This window comes from Aspergillus ibericus, assembly GCF_003184845.1.
Source record: "Aspergillus ibericus CBS 121593 unplaced genomic scaffold BO80scaffold_22, whole genome shotgun sequence".
NCBI classification, from domain to species: domain Eukaryota; kingdom Fungi; phylum Ascomycota; class Eurotiomycetes; order Eurotiales; family Aspergillaceae; genus Aspergillus; species Aspergillus ibericus.
The window spans coordinates 158,027-179,081 of record NW_020292120.1 but is presented as its reverse complement, the minus strand read 5'-3'; the positions used below and the strand labels follow the sequence as shown (position 1 = coordinate 179,081).

General features: G+C 53.5%; 8 protein-coding genes across 8 annotated transcripts; 7 read left to right on the top strand and 1 right to left on the bottom strand.

Moving 5' to 3' along the window:
• Positions 1 to 1,579: 1,579 nt before the first annotated feature.
• Positions 1,580 to 2,840, top strand: BO80DRAFT_425607 (uncharacterized protein). Its single transcript, XM_025719557.1, has 4 exons — positions 1,580 to 1,928; positions 1,982 to 2,094; positions 2,153 to 2,221; positions 2,277 to 2,840. Exons 1-4 carry the CDS (start codon positions 1,851 to 1,853, stop codon positions 2,404 to 2,406), a joined length of 390 nt encoding a protein of 129 aa, XP_025574769.1. The 5' UTR covers positions 1,580 to 1,850; the 3' UTR covers positions 2,407 to 2,840.
• Positions 2,841 to 4,187: 1,347 nt separating this feature from the next.
• BO80DRAFT_425605 (ubiquitin-protein ligase RMD5) lies at positions 4,188 to 5,967 on the top strand. The gene is made up of 4 exons (XM_025719556.1): positions 4,188 to 4,486; positions 4,557 to 4,684; positions 4,745 to 5,512; positions 5,572 to 5,967. The coding sequence occupies exons 1-4, from the start codon at positions 4,366 to 4,368 to the stop codon at positions 5,788 to 5,790; spliced, it is 1,236 nt and encodes a 411-aa protein (XP_025574768.1). The 5' UTR covers positions 4,188 to 4,365; the 3' UTR covers positions 5,791 to 5,967.
• Positions 5,968 to 6,994: 1,027 nt separating this feature from the next.
• On the top strand, positions 6,995 to 8,286 carry BO80DRAFT_408095 (BTB/POZ domain-containing protein; the record flags this gene model as incomplete). Its single annotated transcript, XM_025717831.1, has 4 exons — positions 6,995 to 7,149; positions 7,208 to 7,600; positions 7,668 to 7,941; positions 8,031 to 8,286. 4 exons carry the CDS (start codon positions 6,995 to 6,997, stop codon positions 8,070 to 8,072), a joined length of 864 nt encoding a protein of 287 aa, XP_025574767.1. The 3' UTR covers positions 8,073 to 8,286.
• Positions 8,287 to 8,686: 400 nt separating this feature from the next.
• Positions 8,687 to 10,262, bottom strand: csn12 (the record flags this gene model as incomplete). Its single annotated transcript, XM_025715816.1, has 5 exons — positions 8,687 to 8,773; positions 8,829 to 9,249; positions 9,300 to 9,361; positions 9,416 to 9,641; positions 9,694 to 10,262. 5 exons carry the CDS (start codon positions 10,260 to 10,262, stop codon positions 8,687 to 8,689), a joined length of 1,365 nt encoding a protein of 454 aa, XP_025574766.1.
• A 39-nt stretch (positions 10,263 to 10,301) lies between these two features.
• On the top strand, positions 10,302 to 11,736 carry BO80DRAFT_445506 (60S ribosomal protein eL20; the record flags this gene model as incomplete). Its single annotated transcript, XM_025721491.1, has 4 exons — positions 10,302 to 10,308; positions 11,099 to 11,283; positions 11,349 to 11,525; positions 11,584 to 11,736. 4 exons carry the CDS (start codon positions 10,302 to 10,304, stop codon positions 11,734 to 11,736), a joined length of 522 nt encoding a protein of 173 aa, XP_025574765.1.
• Positions 11,737 to 12,906: 1,170 nt separating this feature from the next.
• On the top strand, positions 12,907 to 14,263 carry BO80DRAFT_425600 (cytochrome b5 reductase family protein). Its single transcript, XM_025719555.1, has 4 exons — positions 12,907 to 13,028; positions 13,121 to 13,397; positions 13,450 to 13,524; positions 13,577 to 14,263. Exons 1-4 carry the CDS (start codon positions 12,984 to 12,986, stop codon positions 14,143 to 14,145), a joined length of 966 nt encoding a protein of 321 aa, XP_025574764.1. The 5' UTR covers positions 12,907 to 12,983; the 3' UTR covers positions 14,146 to 14,263.
• Positions 14,264 to 15,440: 1,177 nt separating this feature from the next.
• BO80DRAFT_425599 (HMG-box) lies at positions 15,441 to 17,304 on the top strand. Its single transcript, XM_025719554.1, has 3 exons — positions 15,441 to 15,658; positions 16,162 to 16,548; positions 16,606 to 17,304. Exons 1-3 carry the CDS (start codon positions 15,578 to 15,580, stop codon positions 17,053 to 17,055), a joined length of 918 nt encoding a protein of 305 aa, XP_025574763.1. The 5' UTR covers positions 15,441 to 15,577; the 3' UTR covers positions 17,056 to 17,304.
• A 333-nt stretch (positions 17,305 to 17,637) lies between these two features.
• BO80DRAFT_408081 (urease Ure) lies at positions 17,638 to 20,995 on the top strand. Its single transcript, XM_025717830.1, has 6 exons — positions 17,638 to 17,836; positions 17,900 to 17,986; positions 18,058 to 18,084; positions 18,142 to 20,199; positions 20,257 to 20,316; positions 20,388 to 20,995. The coding sequence occupies exons 1-6, from the start codon at positions 17,816 to 17,818 to the stop codon at positions 20,646 to 20,648; spliced, it is 2,514 nt and encodes an 837-aa protein (XP_025574762.1). The 5' UTR covers positions 17,638 to 17,815; the 3' UTR covers positions 20,649 to 20,995.
• The last annotated feature ends 60 nt before the right edge of the window (positions 20,996 to 21,055 follow it).

The window sequence follows — 21,055 nt, the reverse complement described above, 5'->3', positions numbered from 1 at the left end:
CAAAGGGCAAGCATTCGATGCCTGCTGCTATTCTAGAACGCTACAGACCAATTAGTTCTGCAGGAAACGCAGCTGCCTAGTTGCATTCAGCCACAACTCAATCGTTCCTCAGCACTGCCACAAGACCCTCGGCGCGTCTCCATCACGTCTGGCACTGCCACAAGGAGTATCTACAGCAAACATACGGAGTACAGAGCATACGGAACAGGGTAATCTGCAGGTAACCTTATGACTCAAGACCAGGAGTTACTATTCCGTACTACTCATCCATCCAGACGACCAGGCTCTCTTCTCTCCAGGCCTCCGCAAGGGAGGCAACAGCAGTGAAAAGAAGACCGATGTCGAGTACTACCCAATCTGGAAGCCAGACAGGCAACAGCAATACTGCCATCTACGTACTCTAAACAGCTTCCAAACAAGTTGGAGGCATGGCATCTTTTTTTCAAAAATTCCTCCTCGATCCGAAGACCAAGGAGAGCGGTCAAACTAGGTAGTTTTCAACTAGCAAAAACACGGTCTCGGATGTCTCCTCACTGACACGTGTAAAACCCGTGCACCAGGATGGAGAAAGAAAGAAAAAAAAATTCTAAAAGTTTGGTGGGTGCGGCAAGCTTATATACTGCTTTCGGGAGGACCCACCGGGGACGCTAGCGGAAGCGAGGTGTTGGCCCGGCTGTGATTGGTCAGAAGGTGTCTATGTTGCTGACTTGCGCGATAACAGTGATCTAGGTATTGCCTTTCACCAGAGTTGCTACTGGCATGGGAATTATACATCGAAATGAGAAATGGTCGCTAATTTTGGTCTAGTGCAGAGGGGTGTATATGGTAGCTTTAGGGTATGGTCCATGGTATCAGGGAGCAGACTGCGACTCAAACAGAATAGTCTTTACTCTTAGTATCTGCTGGTTACTTACATGCAATTATGAACTATGTTGAAATTATCGCCGCAGACCATTCAGATATAAAACTTCTCGCCAGCTTCTGAACCAATCTCTGAAGTAAGAACTTAAGGAATCAAGTCGAAGCGTGCCTGGCGCCATACAGCGCCGGGGGTTTTTCAGCGACACCGACGATCAGCTCGCCCAAGCCCCGGTAGCTGCACATCATGGAAAGCTCTACTCTTCGCTTTTACTTCATCGAACCAGACTTTGAGATAGTTCCGACTGGTGGCATCCTTTGAAGCACTCAATCGTCTGGTATGCGGTTTCGTCGTCCGCACCAGAAGCGGGGCTGGTGTATATTCGTGTGTTAGATTAATGAAGGATGGTAGAAGGATGTCGGAGCGGGGAGGCGGGCACCTATCTCGCGGGACTGGCATTGTATCCACCAATAAGTAGGATGGGAAAGGTTTCGTGCTGGTCTGGGCTCGCCTAAGAGGAGATGAAACTGGTGCTAAATATAGCGAAGAAACATGTATAGTTGCATACAATATACATGGGTCGTAAGTTCCTCGATTATTGGATCCGGCTAAGCTTTGCTCATTTCTTGTGTCGATGAGCCGCGAATTGACAGTCAGCACCGGAGAGCATCGAGTTTGTCTGAAAGCTAAGACATGCATGTCAGACCAGACATTCCGGAAGCCATCGGATCGCTTCTTCGTTTCTATAGGCCAAAAGAATCCATGTGAGGCTTACTTGCAGAGCTTGCTGTATCAGTGACCAACCGATGCGGCCTCGTGCTTTTGCTAAATATGCATGTTTTACCTATGCATATGTCGAAGAGCTTGATAGACTGGACGTCTGTGACGGGTCTGCAGTCTATAAAAGCAATAGCAATCTCACTGAAGACATTAAGGAACTTTGACACGCCCTCCAGATTTCAGTTCTCACTTAACCATCGCCATTCTCATCATGAGACTATCCACAGTCGCATTGCCTTTGGGGCTCCTAGCCTGCCACGCCCTCGCATATACCCAAAATGCTTCAATTGTGAGGAATCCTCCTTGTCTAACCTCGGAAACTCACTGATTCTCCTCACACAGGCCATCTCCGAAGCCCCATACACCTCTGCAACCTATCTGCGGGAAGGCGTGGTCCAAGTACCCATCGTCAACACCAGCATTGTTCCCGTGACCTGCACCGAACTTCCCTTTGCGTGAGTGTCCCTGATCAATACTTTCCATCCACAGCACCCTTCCTAACACAGCTTGCAGCGTGAAAAATGCGACCCTGTTGCCCATTGTGACTCCCGACAATTCCTCATACACCTGTGCTTTTCTGGCGTAAGTTTACCTACTTAACGGGGCATGTTGTCGAGATGGCGACTGACAGACGCAGACAACCGTGCGGCTTTGATCTTGGAGAGGTTTCCCCTGAGCATCCATCTGCTACGTTTGAGTCTGCTACTCGGGCGGCTCAGTGCTGGTGGCCGTTTAACCCTGATACTGGGCTGAGTTATCCCATCTAGAGGTGTGCAGGGATATCGTCCGATGCTGTCCAACTGTATCAGGTGCAATATAGGGAAGGAAAATGGTTGTTTCGATGTGTGGGGATACAGTGAGGTCTATTATTATTACATTGGTGCACATACATACTTGAGGAGCCATAGCTCTATTCGTAACTTTACGTGAAGAAGGTTTGTGTGAATTAAGTAGAGCTACCTGGGCGGGGCGTGAAGTAAGTCTTACAAGTCCCAGTCAAAGAGAGCCCGTCACAGGTAGCTTCACCAGATATTGTGTCAACTCTTTCTGAATAGGCTTTCACGCATTGCCATTGGTTTCTTGAGTCATCAGGGTGACAGAGAATTGCACCTTCGCCAGAGCACTACAAAATGGGCGTCACTCATTTATATTAGCATCCCCACGGAGTTGGCGCTCTTCGTAATGTGACCTTTAGCATTCCCATACACCCGCGTTGGCGGACAGTTAATCATCCGCTTTGCTAACTATTCTCTTGAAAGGTGCAGCCTCTACCATATATCTTTTATTCGCATCTTCTCCGGTTCATGTCTTGAGGCCTGGCTGGCTGGCCCCCCGTTTTTTTTTTTGACCCAGGAGTGGCTCCATGAGGTTCTAAACACGATTTGGGCCATTGTTTTTGTGAACTCGCATAGTCCATGGAACTTTGGAAGGGCTTTGACACTCCGATTGTGCCACTCCGCAAGCAACTAAGCAATCTTCTATGAAGTCATAAGCCCCTTGATCATTCCTATATCTTGGATATATGGGTGGAAGACAGTTCGGGGTCGTCAGATCGAAGTATTAGGGGCAATCCGGGCCTTAAAAGTGGCTCCAAACATGCTACAGAAACGTCCAGCACAAATAATTATTGAAAGCACACAAATTCTCGGCATTATCCAGTATACTTGCCTCAAATTTCCTTTGATATCATTCTGAGCCGCAGCGAACATACGGGAGAAGGTTGCAGACACCACATTCCATCGTAAAGGGATAGAGATTGCACAACCAACATGTTTTTGTTTTGTAGTTCTTCCATGCAGTGTCAACCCGCTGAATGAGCCGTCTACCATATATCCGAGTCTCTACTGGGTAGGGGGCTTGATATGGAGCTGAGGTGGCATGGCTCCTGCAAATGAATTGGAGATGCCAGTACGACACTGGGCAGGATTCTGCAGTTCTACAAGAAGAGGGGTGCCCCCTTTCAACCCTTGGATATCAGAGCCGAAATCAAGCCGGCACAATTTGCTGGCTTGTGCTTTAGAGGCCCGATGCAGGAAGACGAAAGGGGGCGTGGGAGCAGGAAGTTCGAAGATCAAACGCAGGATGCCGGCCCAGCATCGGGCAAAGGGGGAGCCATCAGGCATAGGAAATGGCCGGGTGAGACACAGCTCCCTGTTGGTTGGTTAGCTTGCCAGGCATGCGTTGGCATCTGGAGTCGGCGACTCGCTGCATTGGCGAGGGAAAAAGCAATTCCAGGAAGAGTGTAACCGATGATCGGAGACCCTCCAGTTCCAAAGGGTGGAATGAGATGAAAGATCATCTCATAGCATTCATAGGGAGGCTTCGAAGCAATCATCATTGCTCGAGAGGATCCTCCGTACTATTCACGGGATAGTTATCGCTAGCGTTCGATGGAATGATAAGAAGGGAGGCGGTGGATGTGACAAGATGTGACCCGGCGTGACTGACTGCAAACGGGCCGAGGCGGGGGTAGGGCACGTGATGGGTCATGTCGTAATAGCCATTGGGCGACCCCGGCCCATCCTCCTCTTTCTCCTCATCTGCCCCTGCTCCGATGACCGCGAGTTGAAGCCCACCTGACTGGAATTCTCGCTGTTCTTGATATCCCCGCCACAGGTTCTGGCAGCGACATAACTATCACATTCACCTTACATATGGCTACAGCGAGCGCCGTCGTGAAGGTGCGGTAACTGTCGGAACACACCACTTTCGCCGTTCACCTCATCATGGAGCTAGTGCAGAAAGAGCACGACCGGCTCTCACGGAAAATCACGGCCGCTCAAGGCCTGAAGTCGGTGCAGTCAACCATAGACTTGCTTCAGTCAGCACGAAATGCAATTGCTGCAGGTGGGTACACCTTATCGGATTGTTGCGCGGACCCGGCCCGGAACTATACTGATCACGAGGACCATCACAGATCCAAGTCAAGCTGCTATCACGCTCGCCAAACTCCAGAACCCCGTCAAATCCTCGTTTGATTCCATCAATGATAGCCTCAAAGAAACACACAGCGGTCTCAATAAATACTCCAAATCATTAGATAAGGTAGCATGGTCCGGGCCTCCTACGGTGAATGGCGCACGCTAACCACAATGGTTCTTTCAGCTTTTCAAAGACAGGCCTTTGCCAAGCACCGAACATGATGTCCTTTCGTCCCAAGAACACTATATCAACAGAGCTATCGCCATGCACCTTCTACGGGAAGGACAGTTTTCCGTCGCGGCGACTTTCTTGTCCGAGATGGCAGAGAAGAAGGCGATAAAGAAGCAGCAGGAGGCAGGTCTAAGCGCTACGGATAGTGCGGCTTCGCTCTTGGATCTCGACGAAGTTCCTTCTGGCGAGGTGCGGAAGCAGTTTGCCACCATGTACTATATCCTCCACGAGCTCAAAGAAAACAACAACCTGCTGCCAGCGATACAGTGGTCAAGGGACAACAAGGAGGCCTTGGAAGCGAGAGGTAGTAATTTGGAATTCGAACTGTGCAGGCTGCAGTTCGTCTGGCTTTTCCATGGTGGGCAGCATCAGCAAGGACCGAGTCATGGAGGGCGGCAGGCAGCTTTGGAGTACGCCAGGAGGGAGTTTCATTCATTCCTGCCCAGATACCTACGTGAGGTCCAGCAGCTATTGGGTGCAATGGCCTTTTGCCCCAATCTGCAAGACTCTCCGTACAAGAATATCTTCAACAACCCATCGGCCTGGGCCGATGTGGCACACTCATTCACACGAGAGTTTTGTTCGCTCCTTGGGCTGTCTGCGGACTCGCCCTTGTATGTAGCTGCTACCGCTGGCGCGATAGCGCTGCCCACATTACTGAAGCTGCAAACGATCATGAAAGCCAAACGGACTGAGTGGACCACAGAGAATGAGCTGCCGGTAAGCCACCTGAAGCGTAGATATGATGCAATCCTCAAACTGACTGGTATGCCATCTAGGTCGAAATCCCGCTACCGCCGTCGTACCTCTTCCACTCCATCTTTGTCTGCCCTGTGTCAAAGGAGCAGACCACTGATGAGAACCCACCGATGATGATGCCCTGCGGGCATGTCATCGCCGAGGAGTCACTCAAACGGCTGTGCAAGGGTAGCAGGTTCAAGTGCCCTTATTGCCCCAGCGAGAGCCACCCCCGGGAGGCGCGCAAGGTATTTCTTTAGTTTGACCGATACAAGTGCAGGCACATCTCCACACAACAATGGGAATCGGATACACAATTTGCAGACGGGTGTTATGGTACAGGCGCAATTGGACGGGGCAGGCACGGCTCTGGGTCGCACATGGTTGTACATATAAGCAACTTTGATTGTATTTTTCTCCAACATAATCATATTTGCATAACTCTGTAACTCAGTCGCATGGGGGGTAGAAGCGAAGCTATCGAATTGAGAAGGAGTCGTATCTTCCAACATCCAGAGAACATGACGACAACCCACCAGTGGCCGAGTCCTTCAGTGTTTCACCAGTACACTGCATGCAAACCCAAGTGCACCTCGTACCACATTGTTACAGGACGCCGACCTGGGCACTACAGAGTGCAGCTGGAGTATGACCATGATCCCGATCCGGTCAAAATTCTGAGTCAACGACTGATCCGTGCGGGACCGGGGAGCCCATCCCCTCCAATGGGACCAAACGAGCCATGCCAGTGCGACCAGTCAACCGGCGCTGCATTGGATGACCAGGAACTTCCCTGTCACCCACGGCTCAGCCTGTGCCCGATCTTGGATGCATCGAGTGCTCCGCCGATCCCGGGTGACGCCGGACCAGAAATTCTGTGGTTGATTCGCTCAACCCGCTCCTTCCCCACCCCCCTTTCTTCCCCCCCGGGTCATCATTGGTCAATGGCTCCCCCCGTGACAGCGCGATCATTTGGCGATGCAGGAAACCACTTTACGCGTCCGATACCTGCCGTTACGCGTTCCTGACCTTCCCCTCGTCGTCGCCTGGCCAGACCAGCACAAAGAAGACGCCATCACCCTGGTCGAGATGATACCTGTCACTCCCACTTGACCAGGGTCTGAAAGATAAAGGACGAGCAATTTCCTTCGGGCCCTCGTCCGACGATGATGGATGGCCTGTGCTCGTGGCCGACTGTCCAGATAGCCCCTTTCCGACACCGCAAGAAAAGGAGAGGTCAAATATACCTGTATCTGTCGGCGGTTTTACCATCTTCCTTCCTACCTGGGTTTTATAATCGCAAAGGACCCCTGATCCCATCTCCAGCCTAGACTTTTTCTTCCTCCTGGCCACCTTCTCCCCAGAAACTCCCCCCCCCCCCCCCCCCCCCCCCCCCCCCCCCCCCCCCCCCCAAATTAGCCCCCACAAGGCTATCTCACCAGCAACAACACCAACAGCCCCAGAATGCTCTCCACAAAACGCTCCCAGTCCCACCACCCGGACAGCTTCTCCTCCAGATACAGAGCCGGCAAGTCCAAAGCACGGTCCCGAGACCAATCCGTCATCACATCACGACGTCTCCATCGCCGACACACCCCGGACACCCCCCCTGATGGAAGGTCCGTCCCTCCAATTCCAAAATCCCAACCTCAATCCACTAACCCAGACCACACATAGCAGTAGCAGCTCCCTAAACCAAGGTGTCATAACCCTCACCATTGGACCCACGAAACGCCTCTTCGCCGCCCACAAAGATATCCTCTGCGTATCCCCCTTCTTCGCAGCCCTCTGCAATCGCCCCAGTGACCCCTCCTCTGCCTCGTCCTCCTCCTCATCAGCCTCCAAACCCATCGACCTCCCCGACGAACAACCTGAAATCTTCTCCTGTATCCTCGAATATCTCTACCGTGGAGACTACTATCCCCGTCTCCGCCACGATAAAACCAACAACACATGGGATCTTGAAACAGCTACCGCCAACACCAACACCAACCCCAGGGACACAGACCCCGGGGCTACTCTCTTTGTGCCTGCCGCTGGGGCAGAAATCTTACGAGACACGGCTGTTTAGTATGTCCTCCCACCCCCCACCCCCTACTCAAACCCAATCGCCCTAACAAAGTATTTTCATGTACAGCTGCGCCGCCCAAAAATACTCCCTCGAGCTCCTCAAACGTCTCGCCTTGAAGAAACAAGGCCTCCACTCAAACATCCCCTGTCATACGATCCTCACCAGTGCGCGCTACGCATACGCCCATACACCCGACAATGAGTCCAAATTGCGGGCGCATTATCTGGCGTTGATTATTCGGAGTCGGGGGACGTTTAAGCGGAGCGGGACCATGCAGATGGAGATGGAACAGGGAGGGAAGTTGTTTTTTGATCTCTTTGTTGCGATGTGTAATCATATGGTGAGTCTTTCTTCTACATGGTATCTTTACCTTACATTTCCGATTAGTGGGTTGGGAGGCGTGGCTAATGGTGTTGTTGCTTTGGGCAGGATGATCTTGAGGAGGCTGCGAGGCCGGATGATACGTGTTAAGTTGGACCCTGCTGGTTTGGGCTGATCTTTTATTATTTCTATTACTTGTTGGCTTATGATTGGGAATTTGGGTAGGGATGGACCGTCATCGAAAATTATCGTAGATTGGGTTTATGCGTGTATGGGTATCTAGTTGTTGCTTGATGCGCCCTTGTATCATACACCCTCTCGATTCATGAAGAGACTTTGTATTTTTGAAATTCATTCCTCCGTGAGTGGTGAGGTGTTCACATGAGTCTAAACCGATATAATTACAGCTGTTTCAGCGGTCTAAGAACAAGTCAAGGAAGAGACATGACCAGCAATTACTGGATGACCCGTCTATCCGCGCAGCATGTCACTCACGATATACCCTTGTAACTGTTGGTATGAGGCTCAGTAGGCGGCCGTCAAGGCTACCTGTGCGTACAGGAGCTGCTCCTGAGCCGCTATGGCCCACAAGTGCAAGCTGGTCAGCGCTAATGATTATGATGCAGATGCTCCTGCTATATTTGCCGGTCCTGACTTTGAATCACTGCCGTCTGCGTGTTTGGTATACGGATGACCGGGTGCGGTTGAGCGAAGAATGTGGGAAAGCCGCCATCACATAGCTTGATAACAGCGGGGCATCATGCCTAGACGCCGGTTCCAGGGAATGCGGTGCCACCCTTGCTCAACACGACCATGCCACGTTCGCGGGCGATGTAACCTTTCATTAATCCCTACAAACTAATCAGTCGGATGCTTCTCCATGGATTGTGAATCCGCCGCACTCACCTTGTAAATAAGATTTGACAATAGGCACTCGACTTCGTCAATGTCCACCCGGGACCTTTCATCCGCATGAGTACCGATTCTCAAGGCTGCTGCAAACTCAGCGACGGGAACCCGCGTGCGCCGAATCGGGGGCTGTCCATCTTTGGACTCGTCGAATCCACCAGAAATGAAGACCTTTCGGAAAAGGTTTCGCAGGGCGATATCGCGTCCTCTCTCGAGGGGCAGATATATGCGCCTCTTAACAAACTCCTCCTCACCCGCCGTCATCGCGGCATCAAACCCGCCCAGGTCTCCCTTTTTGATACAGTCGCACAAAGGGCGGAAGAGCTTCTCTAGGCGAGGAAACGGGGCGAGAAGCTTCTTGCTCGGCAAAGTGTGTGTGGTGACGAGGTGGCAGGGCACGAGATAGGCGAGGATCAACCTTTAGAATGGTCAGCACGGTAGAACGGAGACCGTATCGGGACCACTGACTCCCGATTCTTGATTGCATTTATATGGCACATTTTCCATGCGTACGACAAATGCTCTTCAGCCTGTTAAAACTAACAGTCAGTCACCTTACTCCGACATAGAGGTGCATCGCATACTTCAGCATAATTTTCATCGAGGAAGTGTATAACTCCGACATAGTACTCAAAGGTGACAATGTGGGACTTCGGGAAAGCGTCCGCGTCAGGGAGGTCGGCGGACGAGGCTCTGAGGGCACGCAGCAGGTTCTTAGATAGGCCAACGGTATTGAGTCGGAAGTATGTTTTGAACAGTAGATTGGTGGTGTCATACACTCCCCATTTCCGTGATTCTTCGATCGGAGCCCTAGACAGTGTTTAGCACTAGCATGGGCCAAACCCCTCCGGACACAGCCTACCTGTCACTGAGACACAGCGTGAACATTCGATTGAGCACCCGTGTAGCCTCTTCCAGCTTCGCATTCCTGACGTCAGCAGTAGCATCATCCTGAAAGCGATCGTCAAAAGCGACAGAGTCTTGGGAAGCCAGTTCCGCATCTGCCTTTATGGCAAAGATTCGCAGATATCTTCCGACAACATATAGACATGGCACTGTCCAAGCTTGCAGTCCGTTCGACGAGTATCCCCTGATCAAAAGATTTGCCGTTTCCTTCCAAGCCTCAAACACTTTCCCCCAGCTGGCATGGCTGGGGGCGTCGTCGAATCGGACAAGCTCCCCCACCGTTTTCCAATACGACGTGAAGATATCGACCCAAGCACCTTGCTCTTGCTTGGGAAGCCTCAAGCCATTGGCCTGGAACAACGAGTAGCGGAGGTCAGCGGAGACATGGACGGCGTTGGAGAAGTAGTAGAACGACTTCAACCGATCGGGGTACTCCGCGGGTGCAACGGGGGTAAGAGCTGATGCGAGGCGGGGACCAGAGCCGATCTTCTGGCCTTCTTTGAAGTCATCGAAGACGGAGGACATGGCTGATAGTTGCAAGCGTCCGGAGGTTGTGGGGAAGGAATGAAAGGTAGGCTTGCATCCACAACGATTGTAGGTATGCCCGAGCGACGGAGACCAAGACTCGTCGTCACTGCCCGAGTTCCAGGTCCATCTGATCCCGCCGACGCGATCGGAGGAGGTGGGGAAATAGCGGCGCCGTCAAGGCAAGCGCCTTATCTAATCACCTCCGCCACACAGGCTGTGGCTGGTGAGCCAGAACGGGAAAGGTGCGTGGCCAAGCCACCCGGTCGCTTAGCCCTAAGCAGGGCTAAACCTAGCTCACAATCAACTGTTCCAAAAATCCTCCTTTCCGCGACGAGTCCAGCCGGCACACCTCTCGTCGACTAACCACTACAGCGTCAACAATCAAAGTAAGCCCTACCTTTTTGTCCTGCTTATCGACATCTAGAATTGTTACTGACCAAATTTACCAGATGGGTGAGTGAAATTCTCTAATGATTCTCTGTTGTCTCCGTTGGTGGATCGGCTATTGCGATGTTTCCCTGCGATCGTTGAACGACATTCCTGCGAAATCACCACATCTCGGCGCTATCGGATACAGTCAAATCTGTTTGAAATGGAAGTGAAGGGCGATTGAAAGAAAAAAGAAAAGCAAGGATTGAAGGTGGATTTTTCAACCAAAGAGAATATTACGGAAGACGAAATTTGAAGATGTTTCGGCACACCATTGAAGATAACGCAACCTACCGACAACTCGCACGACAGTCAACGACGTTCGCACGGAATCACCGCACCGATCGAAGCCATTGCATGAGACAGCTCCCGGATGGAAGGACTTGGCTGACTGGGATCCTTAGGGCGTCTCACCGAGTACCAGGTCATCGGGCGTCACCTGCCCACCGAGGCTAACCCCACGCCCAAGCTGTACCGCATGCGCATCTTTGCGCCCAACACCGTCGTCGCTAAGTCGCGGTTCTGGTACTTCCTGACCCAGCTCCGTAAGGTCAAGAAGGCCAACGGTGAGATCGTCAGCATCAACGTGGTATGTTTGGCCTTCCTGAAGCCAAGATCCGGGAGTGTCGGCTGACGCCTTTCTTCCTCCATCAGATCAACGAGAAGCGCCCTACCAAGGTCAAGAACTTCGGTATCTGGCTCCGCTACGACTCCCGCTCCGGCACCCACAACATGTACAAGGAGTTCCGTGAGATGAGCCGCACCGAGGCCGTTGAGGCTCTCTACCAGGATATGGCTGCCCGTCACCGTGCCCGCTTCGGTTCCATCCACGTACGTTGAGATTCCTCCTGTCTTGTCCAAGACGTACGATCTAACTCTCGCCCTACAGATCCTCAAGGTTGTTGAGATCGAGAACGCCGACTCCATCCGCCGCCCCTACATCAAGCAGCTCCTCTCCAAGAACCTCAAGTTCCCCCTGCCCCACCGCGACTCTGGCAGCAAGAAGGTGTTCGCTTACTCTCGTCCCTCTACCTTCGCGTAAATGTGAGGTTTTGGGTTTGGGTGAAAGGAGTGTTTGGATGAATGACTATGTTATGGCCATAGCATGCACGAAGGACGCGGATCACGCGGACAGGGCGTGTATCCTCAACCCAGGTAATGGGACGGATGGTTTTTATGTCTCTTTAAGTCCTCTGCAGCGACCCTTTCAAGTTATATCAAAAAATACCGGGGTATTGTTTTCAGTTATCTCTGGATGGGATTTTGTAGTGTATCGTAGCTGGGCCATGTGTATGTCCGGATTCCTCGGTACACCCGAAACCCGGGGTTTCAAGACTTCCTGGGGGTCCCCAGATCGTTCGTCCATATGCATCAGTAATATGTCCCCCAGCATCCGGGCCTGTTTTCTTAAATATGGGTACGCCTGTGGGACAGTGTACTGAGTTCTAAAAGACTGACACAGACGATGATCTCGGATGGCGTCCTCGGTCTCCGTAGATGGTTCGGATATATGCATGGTGGGTACTGGGCTATATCCGTTGACAGGATGACAGTCGACATTACATTCATTGCAGGGTTGCCATCGTGCTCGACTTGTCTCGGCTATGACTACAGATTATCATGAGCAGTAGCTTTAAGGCAGAACTGTCTCCAATGTACTCCGTAGGTGGTCAGATTCGCAAGCAACCGTCTACAATCTACTTACCACTTGTGCGACATTAAAATGCCCACTTCAGCCCAAAAAAATGACTTCCGGGTTATCGCATAGCTAGCCAGGTGTCTAGCCAGGTTCCAGCAAGAATCAACTTCAACTCCATTATGTTTTTCCGATAGAGCTCGACTATGTTGAGCCCATGCGTCCTGTGGCTGTGATGGGTAAGCACAGATATTCTGACTGGCTGGGACTGTGAAATGGCAATAGTAGGAGATGATACAGTAAGGCTTTTTATCTTCTTCTCCCCGGAGGTGGTCTATAGCTTCCCTCCAGCTAAAGTACTGATATGCCATGGATAGAATCTCATCATCCGAGGGTGTTGATGGTGTCAAAGCCAGTCCCGCCAATGACCGCCGGGATAGGCCCGTTAGTCATCCATCCGGGCGGAAATAACTAAAGGCGGCCAGGCACGGCGGGCGGCCCCATTGCGTCATGTGCGAGAACGGCGCTTCGGAGTCCGACAGGGAGGAGCTTTAAGTAATAGCTTTTGCCGAAGGTCCTCTCGCCCTCCGCTCCTCCTCCCTCCCTCATCCACCATCCATTGAGCCCGCATTGGTGTCTGTCGATCCTTGAAAATGTTCGCTCGTCAAGCCTTCCGCTGTGCTCAGCCCCTCAAGCAGGTAAGTCTCTCGGACTGAGCACGCCGGTTTTCTTTTTCGCACTTTCTGTGACCCTACCGGCAACCGAAATTTGTGCTAAATGCGGCTTACAGGGCTTCCGTAAATATTCCACGGAAGCGCCCAAGGCCAAGTTCTCCCTGGCCCCCATCTACGCCGCTGTCGGTGCCGCCGGTCTCGGTGTCGGACTGTACCGCTACAACTCGGCTACCGCTGAGGCCCCCGTCGTCGAACGCGCCAAGGTCTTCAAGGGTGGTGACCAAGGATGGTTTGACCTCAAGCTGTCGGAGATTGAGGTCCTGAACCACAACACCAAGCGTCTGCGCTTTGAGTTCGAGGACAAGGAGGCTGTCTCTGGTCTTCAGATCGCCTGTGAGTCGCCCTGCTCGGGAATTATCGGACCGTCTTGCTTATGACCTTGCAGCTGCTCTCTTGACCAAGTTCAAGCCCGCCGATGCTAAGGCTGTCATCCGCCCTTACACCCCCACCAGCGATGAGGGTATGTCCCTGCTACTCCTCACCCCCCATTGAACGCTTACTGATTCGCGTAGAAACCCCCGGCTACATCGACCTCGTCGTCAAGGTCTACCCCAACGGACCCATGTCCGAGCACCTGCACAGCATGAACGTCGGCCAGCGCCTGGACTTCAAGGGCCCCATCCTCAAGTACGCTTGGGAGCCCAACAAGCACAACCACATCTGCCTGATCGCCGGTGGTACCGGTATCACCCCCATGTACCAGCTTGCCCGTGAGATCTTCAAGAACCCCGACGACAAGACCAAGGTCACCCTTGTCTTTGGCAACGTGAGCGAGGAGGACATCCTCCTGAAGAAGGAATTCGAGGAGCTCGAGAACACCTACCCCCGTCGCTTCCGTGCCTTCTACGTCCTGGACAACCCCCCTAAGGAGTGGACCGGCGGCAAGGGCTACATCAGCAAGGAGCTCCTGAAGACCGTCCTGCCCGAGCCCAAGGAGGAGAACATCAAGCTTTTCGTGTGCGGACCTCCCGGTCTGTACAAGGCCATCAGTGGAACCAAGGTCAGCCCCACGGACCAGGGCGAGCTGTCGGGTATCCTGAAGGAGCTGGGCTACACCAAGGAGCAGGTTTTCAAGTTCTAGACGAAGAGTACATGACGGCTGCATTGTATTTTTTTGAATTGGACATTGTCATATTAGAACGATTTGAGCGAGTCAAGCTCCTGGTGGGAATATATACCAACTTGTCTGCTTCGGGAAAGCCTCTTCGTAGTTGTGTTTTGCTTCCAGCACCATGTAAAGCGCACTAGGCAGCGTCACCTAAAATAGGCACCTGGCAGGCCCTAAGCAGCAGGGCTAAACTCGGCGACCCCTCACTAGATAAGCACCCAAGCTCGAGCGCACCCCACCAAGCAAACAAGGCATCGCATCAGCGCAAACAAACCACGAGACCCAGCAACAAGCCCCATCATCACCAAGAGGGCTAAATATATATTTTCCTCTTCTCCTGCACCTCCAGCGACAGCATTTACTTCAGCCTCCTCTACGATTACCTGTCATCCTCGTTGAAAATCCAGACAGCTCCATAGGTAATCAGGTCCCCGACCATCCCCGCACAGATAAATATATGTCATCACCACTCACAAACACCAATACTACAAAAAAAGAAGGAAAAAGTAGAAGTCATCTACATAACTAAGTAAACAAATACATCATCTTACCCACCAATAACCCCAACATGATAAATCATAAACACGCGCGCGTCTTCAACATAAAGGTCATGATCAGCTGGGTTGGGTGCGCGCTGCGCTCGGGGGCAGGGCGCGGCGGGGTAGCGCTCTGGAGCTGCGCGGATGGTGCCGGGTGGGTTGTGGGTGGGTGGCTGACCATGAGGACATCTACGGGGCTGCCATTGGAGAATGGGAAGTGGAAAGTCAGTAGTAAGTGAGTAAGTAGCTTGAGGGGGTCCATGCGACATACGCGCTGGGGCTATGTGGGTTTGTTTGTTGTTCACATTTCGCAGATGGAGAGAACTGGAGGATACTGGGGATCGTTTTGCTCTGTTGGATGGGGGGGGGAGGCTGAGGAGGTTTGACGGTCGGGGCAGATGGTGGTGGCTACAGTAGTGGGTTTCAGCGAGTTTCAGGGTGTCGGGTGCCATGAGGGGTTGCCAGGCTCGGTGCCAGGGCCAAGGGGCCCTGTCGCGGGCGAGTCGTTCAAGTTGGTCGGGGGTCTCGGGGAGTTAGGGAGTAGGGGGTTCTGGGGCCAGCGGGCAGCTTGGGGAGGGCAGCGGCAGCGCTCAACCCCCCTAAAGTCACGGCGGCTACGATGGGAGGGAGGCGAGAGTTTCTAAGCCCAAAGCAGCTGCGGGTGGCCAGCTGCGGGCGGGCAGTATTTAGGAGGCCTCGTCCCGCTAAACTGACCCCGCTAGCGAGCGAAAATTCTTCTTTTTTTCAGGTTCCCCGTCCCTCCCTCCCTCCTTCTTTCTTCCTATCATTACCGCCGCCCCCCCAATCCATCCCATCCCATCCATCCGTTAACTGTGGTCGCCACCCCCCGTTGCGCATCCCCCAAGATGTCTCGTCGGGAAGATTCCAAGGCTAGAGATGCCACCATCACGGTGGACATCGAGGATTTTACCCGCACTCGCGACAGTGTAAGTTCTTATTCTCCATGTCTTTTTGCCAATTCGCTTTTGCCTCCCTCCCGTGGGCGCGCCACGCCGGCTGCCTCCCTAAGCTTATGGTGGCCGGGCGCTGCCTTCACCACCACGCGTCCGTAAACAAAGCCGCCCCGACGGGCTCTTCGTGACGCTGGCCCTTTGCTTCTACTTCCCCCCCAAGTTTCACGCAGTGCACTATTGGCTTTAGCGTTTGCTTTTGAGTCGCTTTACTACCTCCTTCCTCCCTCTGGGTTTGGCTTTCTTTGTCCGCTGCCCCTTCGCTCTGTAATTCCATCACGCGTCCCTCGTTGCGCGCCACGCCTTTCCCCATGGCCCGGCGCGGACGGTCATCCCCAACCCGGGCGCCTCCTTCATTACCTGCCGCAACCCTGGTGGCGCCCATCTCCCGTGCTACCATTGCTATCAATGCCATCACTTCCGGCGTTCGCGCAGTCGCCACCTCGGCCCCCCAACAAGCCCCACTAACTCATTCTCAGGTTGTCTCTAGCCTCGTGCAACTGTCGGCAGCTGTCTCGGAGCTGACCAAGGCTTATATGAACCATGCTGATACCGTGCTGGGCCGTACCCCCACTAGCCTGGACATTAGCAGCATCAGTGGTATCACCAGCTCTCTGTATGAGTCTGGTCTGCTCGGCGCGCGCCCTTCCAGCCCCGGCGCCAAGTCCGAAGTGGGCGAGAAGAAGAAGCGCAAGCGTGCTCCCCCGGACCCGAACGCCCCCAAGCGCGCCCTGACCCCCTTCTTCCTTTATATGCAACACAACCGCTCCCGCATTGCGGAGGAGCTGGGCTCCAATGCCAAACCCAAGGAGGTCTCTGACGAGGGCACTCGCCGCTGGGCTGAGATGCCCGAAGCCCAGAAGGAGGTGCGTTTGACCTTTGTGCTAGTCCCGTGTATTGGGTCATTGCTAACTCGTGCGCAGGTCTGGAAGAAGCTGTATGCGGACAACCTTGCCGTCTACAAGGAGAAGGTCAAGGCCTACAAGGCTGGTCTTCCCTACTCGGATGACGCCAAGGCTGCCAGCCAGCTGCACCAGGGCATTGAGGGTGCCGAGGCCACCGATGTGTCTGATGAGGAGGAGCAGGGGTCTGAAGCAGAGTCTGAGGAGGAGTCCTCCCCCGAACCGGTCCGCGAGCCCACTCCCCCGCGCAGCACCAAGCGTCGCCGCAGCGAGGGTAAGCCTACCGCCAAGGAGGTGTCGACCCCTAGCGAGAAGAAGAGGGAATCGCCGGAGAAGAAGAAGCGCGGTGCTGCTGCCCGCAAGGAGAAGGAGGAGCAGGAGGCCCCCGCATCCACTCGCAAGGCTGCCGCTGGTGAGAACAAGCGCGCCACCAAGAAGAAGCGCAAGAGCGAGGCCGGCGGTGAGGAGTAAGATGGGTTCTAATTTCGGAGTATCAATGGAATTGGGCGTCTATGTCCCGGCTACATGATGTAAATTGCAAGTTTGGATATGATCACTGGGTGTAGCATATTACGGATCGATTGGTTGGGTCTTGCGGTCGGGGTTGTTGTGTTTCTCGGGCCTGATTGGCGTCGGACAGTGCGCTTTGCGGGGTGTTTTTAGTTGGGGGTGCTGGGTCACTGATAGTTCTGAATGGAAAAGCTTGAGCTTACTGCTGCCACCACCGCTCTTAGTATCCACTGAACACAATACTGTGTATGTCCTACTATGTCATCCATAAGATGTACTATATTATAGGAGTCTAGGAGACTAGAGGACGGAGTAGTACTAATAAGATGGACTGGATGAAGTGGAGATGCCCGGCGACTGCCGATGGCCTCCAAGCGACCCGAAGACGGGCTGCAGCTTGACTGCAAGCCGTTAGTCACCCTCGTCCAGGCGGGCTGCCATAGGTCCATGCCGGGCTTATCAGTGCACGCGACCGCTTATCGGTCTCCCTTGCAGTGTATGCGTCGATGCGACAATGCGAATTCTGGGATTCCCCCCCCACATCTCCATCGCCGTCAAACCCACTTTCACCTCCCGATCCGGCGCGCTTTTTCCCCTCGTCGCGTTTAAATTCCTCCCCCGAGCCTCTTCTGGGTCCGGTCCTGCCTGTCAACTCTGAACCGAGTCCGGGTTGCGATCTGACTGTCCCTCTAGGGCGTTTGACACTACCTGCCCGCCCAGGATGCATCTGATTCCAAAGGAGGTGCGTTTCCATTGCCATCGCTGTCTGAAGATTCTCAACGCCCACTGACTCTCTCCTTGCCAGCTTGACAAGCTCGTCATCTCCCAGCTGGGCTTCCTGGCCCAGCGCCGGCTCGCACGTGGTATCCGACTCAACCATGCCGAAGCCACGGTACGTTGCACCCGGGCCTTAGGTTCACGCGGTTCATTATGACACAACATGGCTGATAAAATGTGGTCTAGGCGTTGATCTCGTCCAACCTGCAGGAGGTAACCAACCATCCCGAGGATCCCTCCCAATCACCTCGTTAACCCGCCGCTCCACAGCTGATCCGCGATGGACAATACTCCGTGGCCGATCTCATGTCCATCGGCAAGACCATGCTGGGTCGTCGTCACGTCCTCCCATCGGTCGTCTCGACATTAGTCGAATTGCAGGTCGAAGGAACGTTTACCACCGGTACCTACCTCGTGACCGTACACAACCCTATCAGTAGCGACGACGGAGACCTGGAAAAGGCTCTCTACGGCAGTTTTCTCCCCATACCTCCCGCAGATGCGTTCCCCGATCCCGATCCGGCCGACTACGAACCCGAGAAGATGCCCGGTGCCATCCTGCCTGTGAGGAACGAGCGTATCATCTTGAATGAGGGAAGGAAGAGAATCAAGCTTAAGGTGATGAGCAGGGGTGATCGGCCCATTCAGGTTGGATCGCACTACCACTTTATTGAAACGAACCCGCAGCTGCACTTTGACCGTCTCCGATCATACGGATATCGCCTCGACATCCCCGCCGGCACCTCGGTGCGATTTGAGCCCGGAGACACTAAGGTGGTCACACTCGTGGAGATTGGAGGTAACCGGATTATCCGTGGAGGTAATTGCATTGCTTCGGGCAAGGTCGACCTTGCCCGTGCTGAGGAGATCATGCTCCGTCTACAAGTGCAGAATTTTGCCCATGTTCCCGAGCCCACTGCCGACAGTGCGCTGGTAGTGACCCCCTTCTCGATGGAGCGCGAGGTCTACGCTCGAATGTTCGGCCCGACTACGGGTGACCTGGTGCGGCTGGGATTGACCAACCTTTGGGTTCGCGTGGAGAAGGATTATACATCCTACGGAGACGAGTGCACATTCGGTGGAGGCAAGACTATTCGTGATGGCATGGGCCAGTCTTCTGAGAAGTCCACAAAGCATTGTCTGGACACGGTTGTCACAAACGCTCTGATCATCGACTGGACGGGTATCTTCAAGGCCGATATTGGTATCAAGGACGGATTCATTGTGGGAATCGGTAAAGCTGGAAACCCCGATATCATGGACGGTGTCACCCCGGGCATGGTAGTCGGATCCTCAACCGATGTTATTGCGGGAGAAAATAAGATTGTCACCGCCGGAGGCTTTGACACCCACATCCACTTCATCTGTCCCCAGCAGGTGGATGAAGCGCTGGCCTCAGGTATCACGACGTTCTTGGGAGGAGGAACCGGCCCCTCAACCGGCTCCAACGCCACGACATGCACGCCGGGTCCCGTGCACATGCGCCAAATGATCCAGGCCTGCGACCGCCTGCCCATCAATGTCGGCATCACCGGTAAAGGCAACGACTGCGGCGGTGTGAGCATCGAGGAGCAGATCTACGCTGGTGCTGCCGGATTGAAGCTGCACGAAGATTGGGGCTCGACGCCCGCCGCCATCGACACTTGTCTCGAAATGTGCGACAAGTACGACGTCCAATGCATGATCCACACCGACACCCTGAACGAATCCGGTTTTGTTGAGCAAACCATTGAAGCATTCAAGAACCGCACCATTCATACCTACCACACCGAAGGCGCCGGTGGTGGTCACGCCCCGGACATCATCTCTGTCGTGGAACATCCCAACGTGCTCCCCAGTAGCACTAACCCCACCCGTCCTTTCACCCTCAACACCCTCGACGAACATCTCGACATGCTAATGGTGTGCCACCACCTGTCCAAGAACATCGCCGAGGATGTCGCTTTCGCGGAGAGCCGTATCCGTGCCGAAACCATCGCCGCCGAAGACGTGCTCCACGACCTTGGCGCCATCAGCATGATGTCCTCTGACTCTCAGGCCATGGGCCGCTGCGGTGAAGTCATCCTGCGGACGTGGAACACCGCACACAAGAACAAGGAGCAGCGCGGTCCGCTGCCGGAAGACGAAGGCACCGGTGCAGACAACTTCCGCGTGAAGCGATACGTCAGCAAATACACCATCAACCCGGCCATCGCGCAGGGTATGTCCCACATGATCGGCAGTATCGAGGTCGGCAAGATCGCCGATCTGGTACTCTGGTCGCCCAGTTCGTTCGGCGTGAAGCCATCCCAGGTCGTGAAGAGCGGCATGATTGCAGTCTCTAAGATGGTACGACCCTTTTTACCCGTCCACAGAACCCAGCCCAAACATACTAATAATCTACAGGGTGACCCCAACGCCTCCATTCCCACCGTCGAACCCGTCATCATGCGCCCTCAATTTGGCGTAAGTCCCCTCCCACCCCTCTCCCTCTCCATTCCTTCCAAACCACCTCCCACTAACAACACCCCACCCAGGCCCTCGTCCCCTCCACCTCCATCACCTTCGTCTCCCAAGCCTCCCTCGACGCGGGCGTGATCCAAACCTACAACCTCCAAAAACGCATCGAAGCCGTCAAAAACTGCCGCAACATCGGCAAAGCCGACATGAAGTTCAACGATATCATGCCGAAGATGAAAGTCGACCCGGAAAGTTATCGCGTCGAGGCCGATGGCATGCTCTGTGATGCCGAGCCCGCGGGCACGTTGCCTCTGACTCAGGATTATTTTGTTTATTAGATACCTTTTTTTGATGTTGGTGGGTTGAATGATTGTTGGATTGTGAGATATGTGGATATCTGAATATCTGGATAGTCAGTTGTTTTTTTTTGTTTGTTCTGTTTTGATATGCCGTTCTGTTGTATAGATTTTCTTCGATATGTTCTTTTTATAGGGAGTGTGGTTTGGTGGGGGATGGGATGGGATGGAAGTATTATGGGAGATGTGTATATAGTGATTTGGCTAGTGGGATGATGAGATTATGGGATGAATGACTGGATGAATCTCTTCCTTTATTCTTTTCTTTTTTACTTGTCTTTTTCAAACATAGCAGTTAGTGGGTACTATCTATTACTATGGTTGTTTCTTGGACATATATGGACACTCCTACGTTATGTCTACGCAAACACTGTCCTATCTAAGCATAA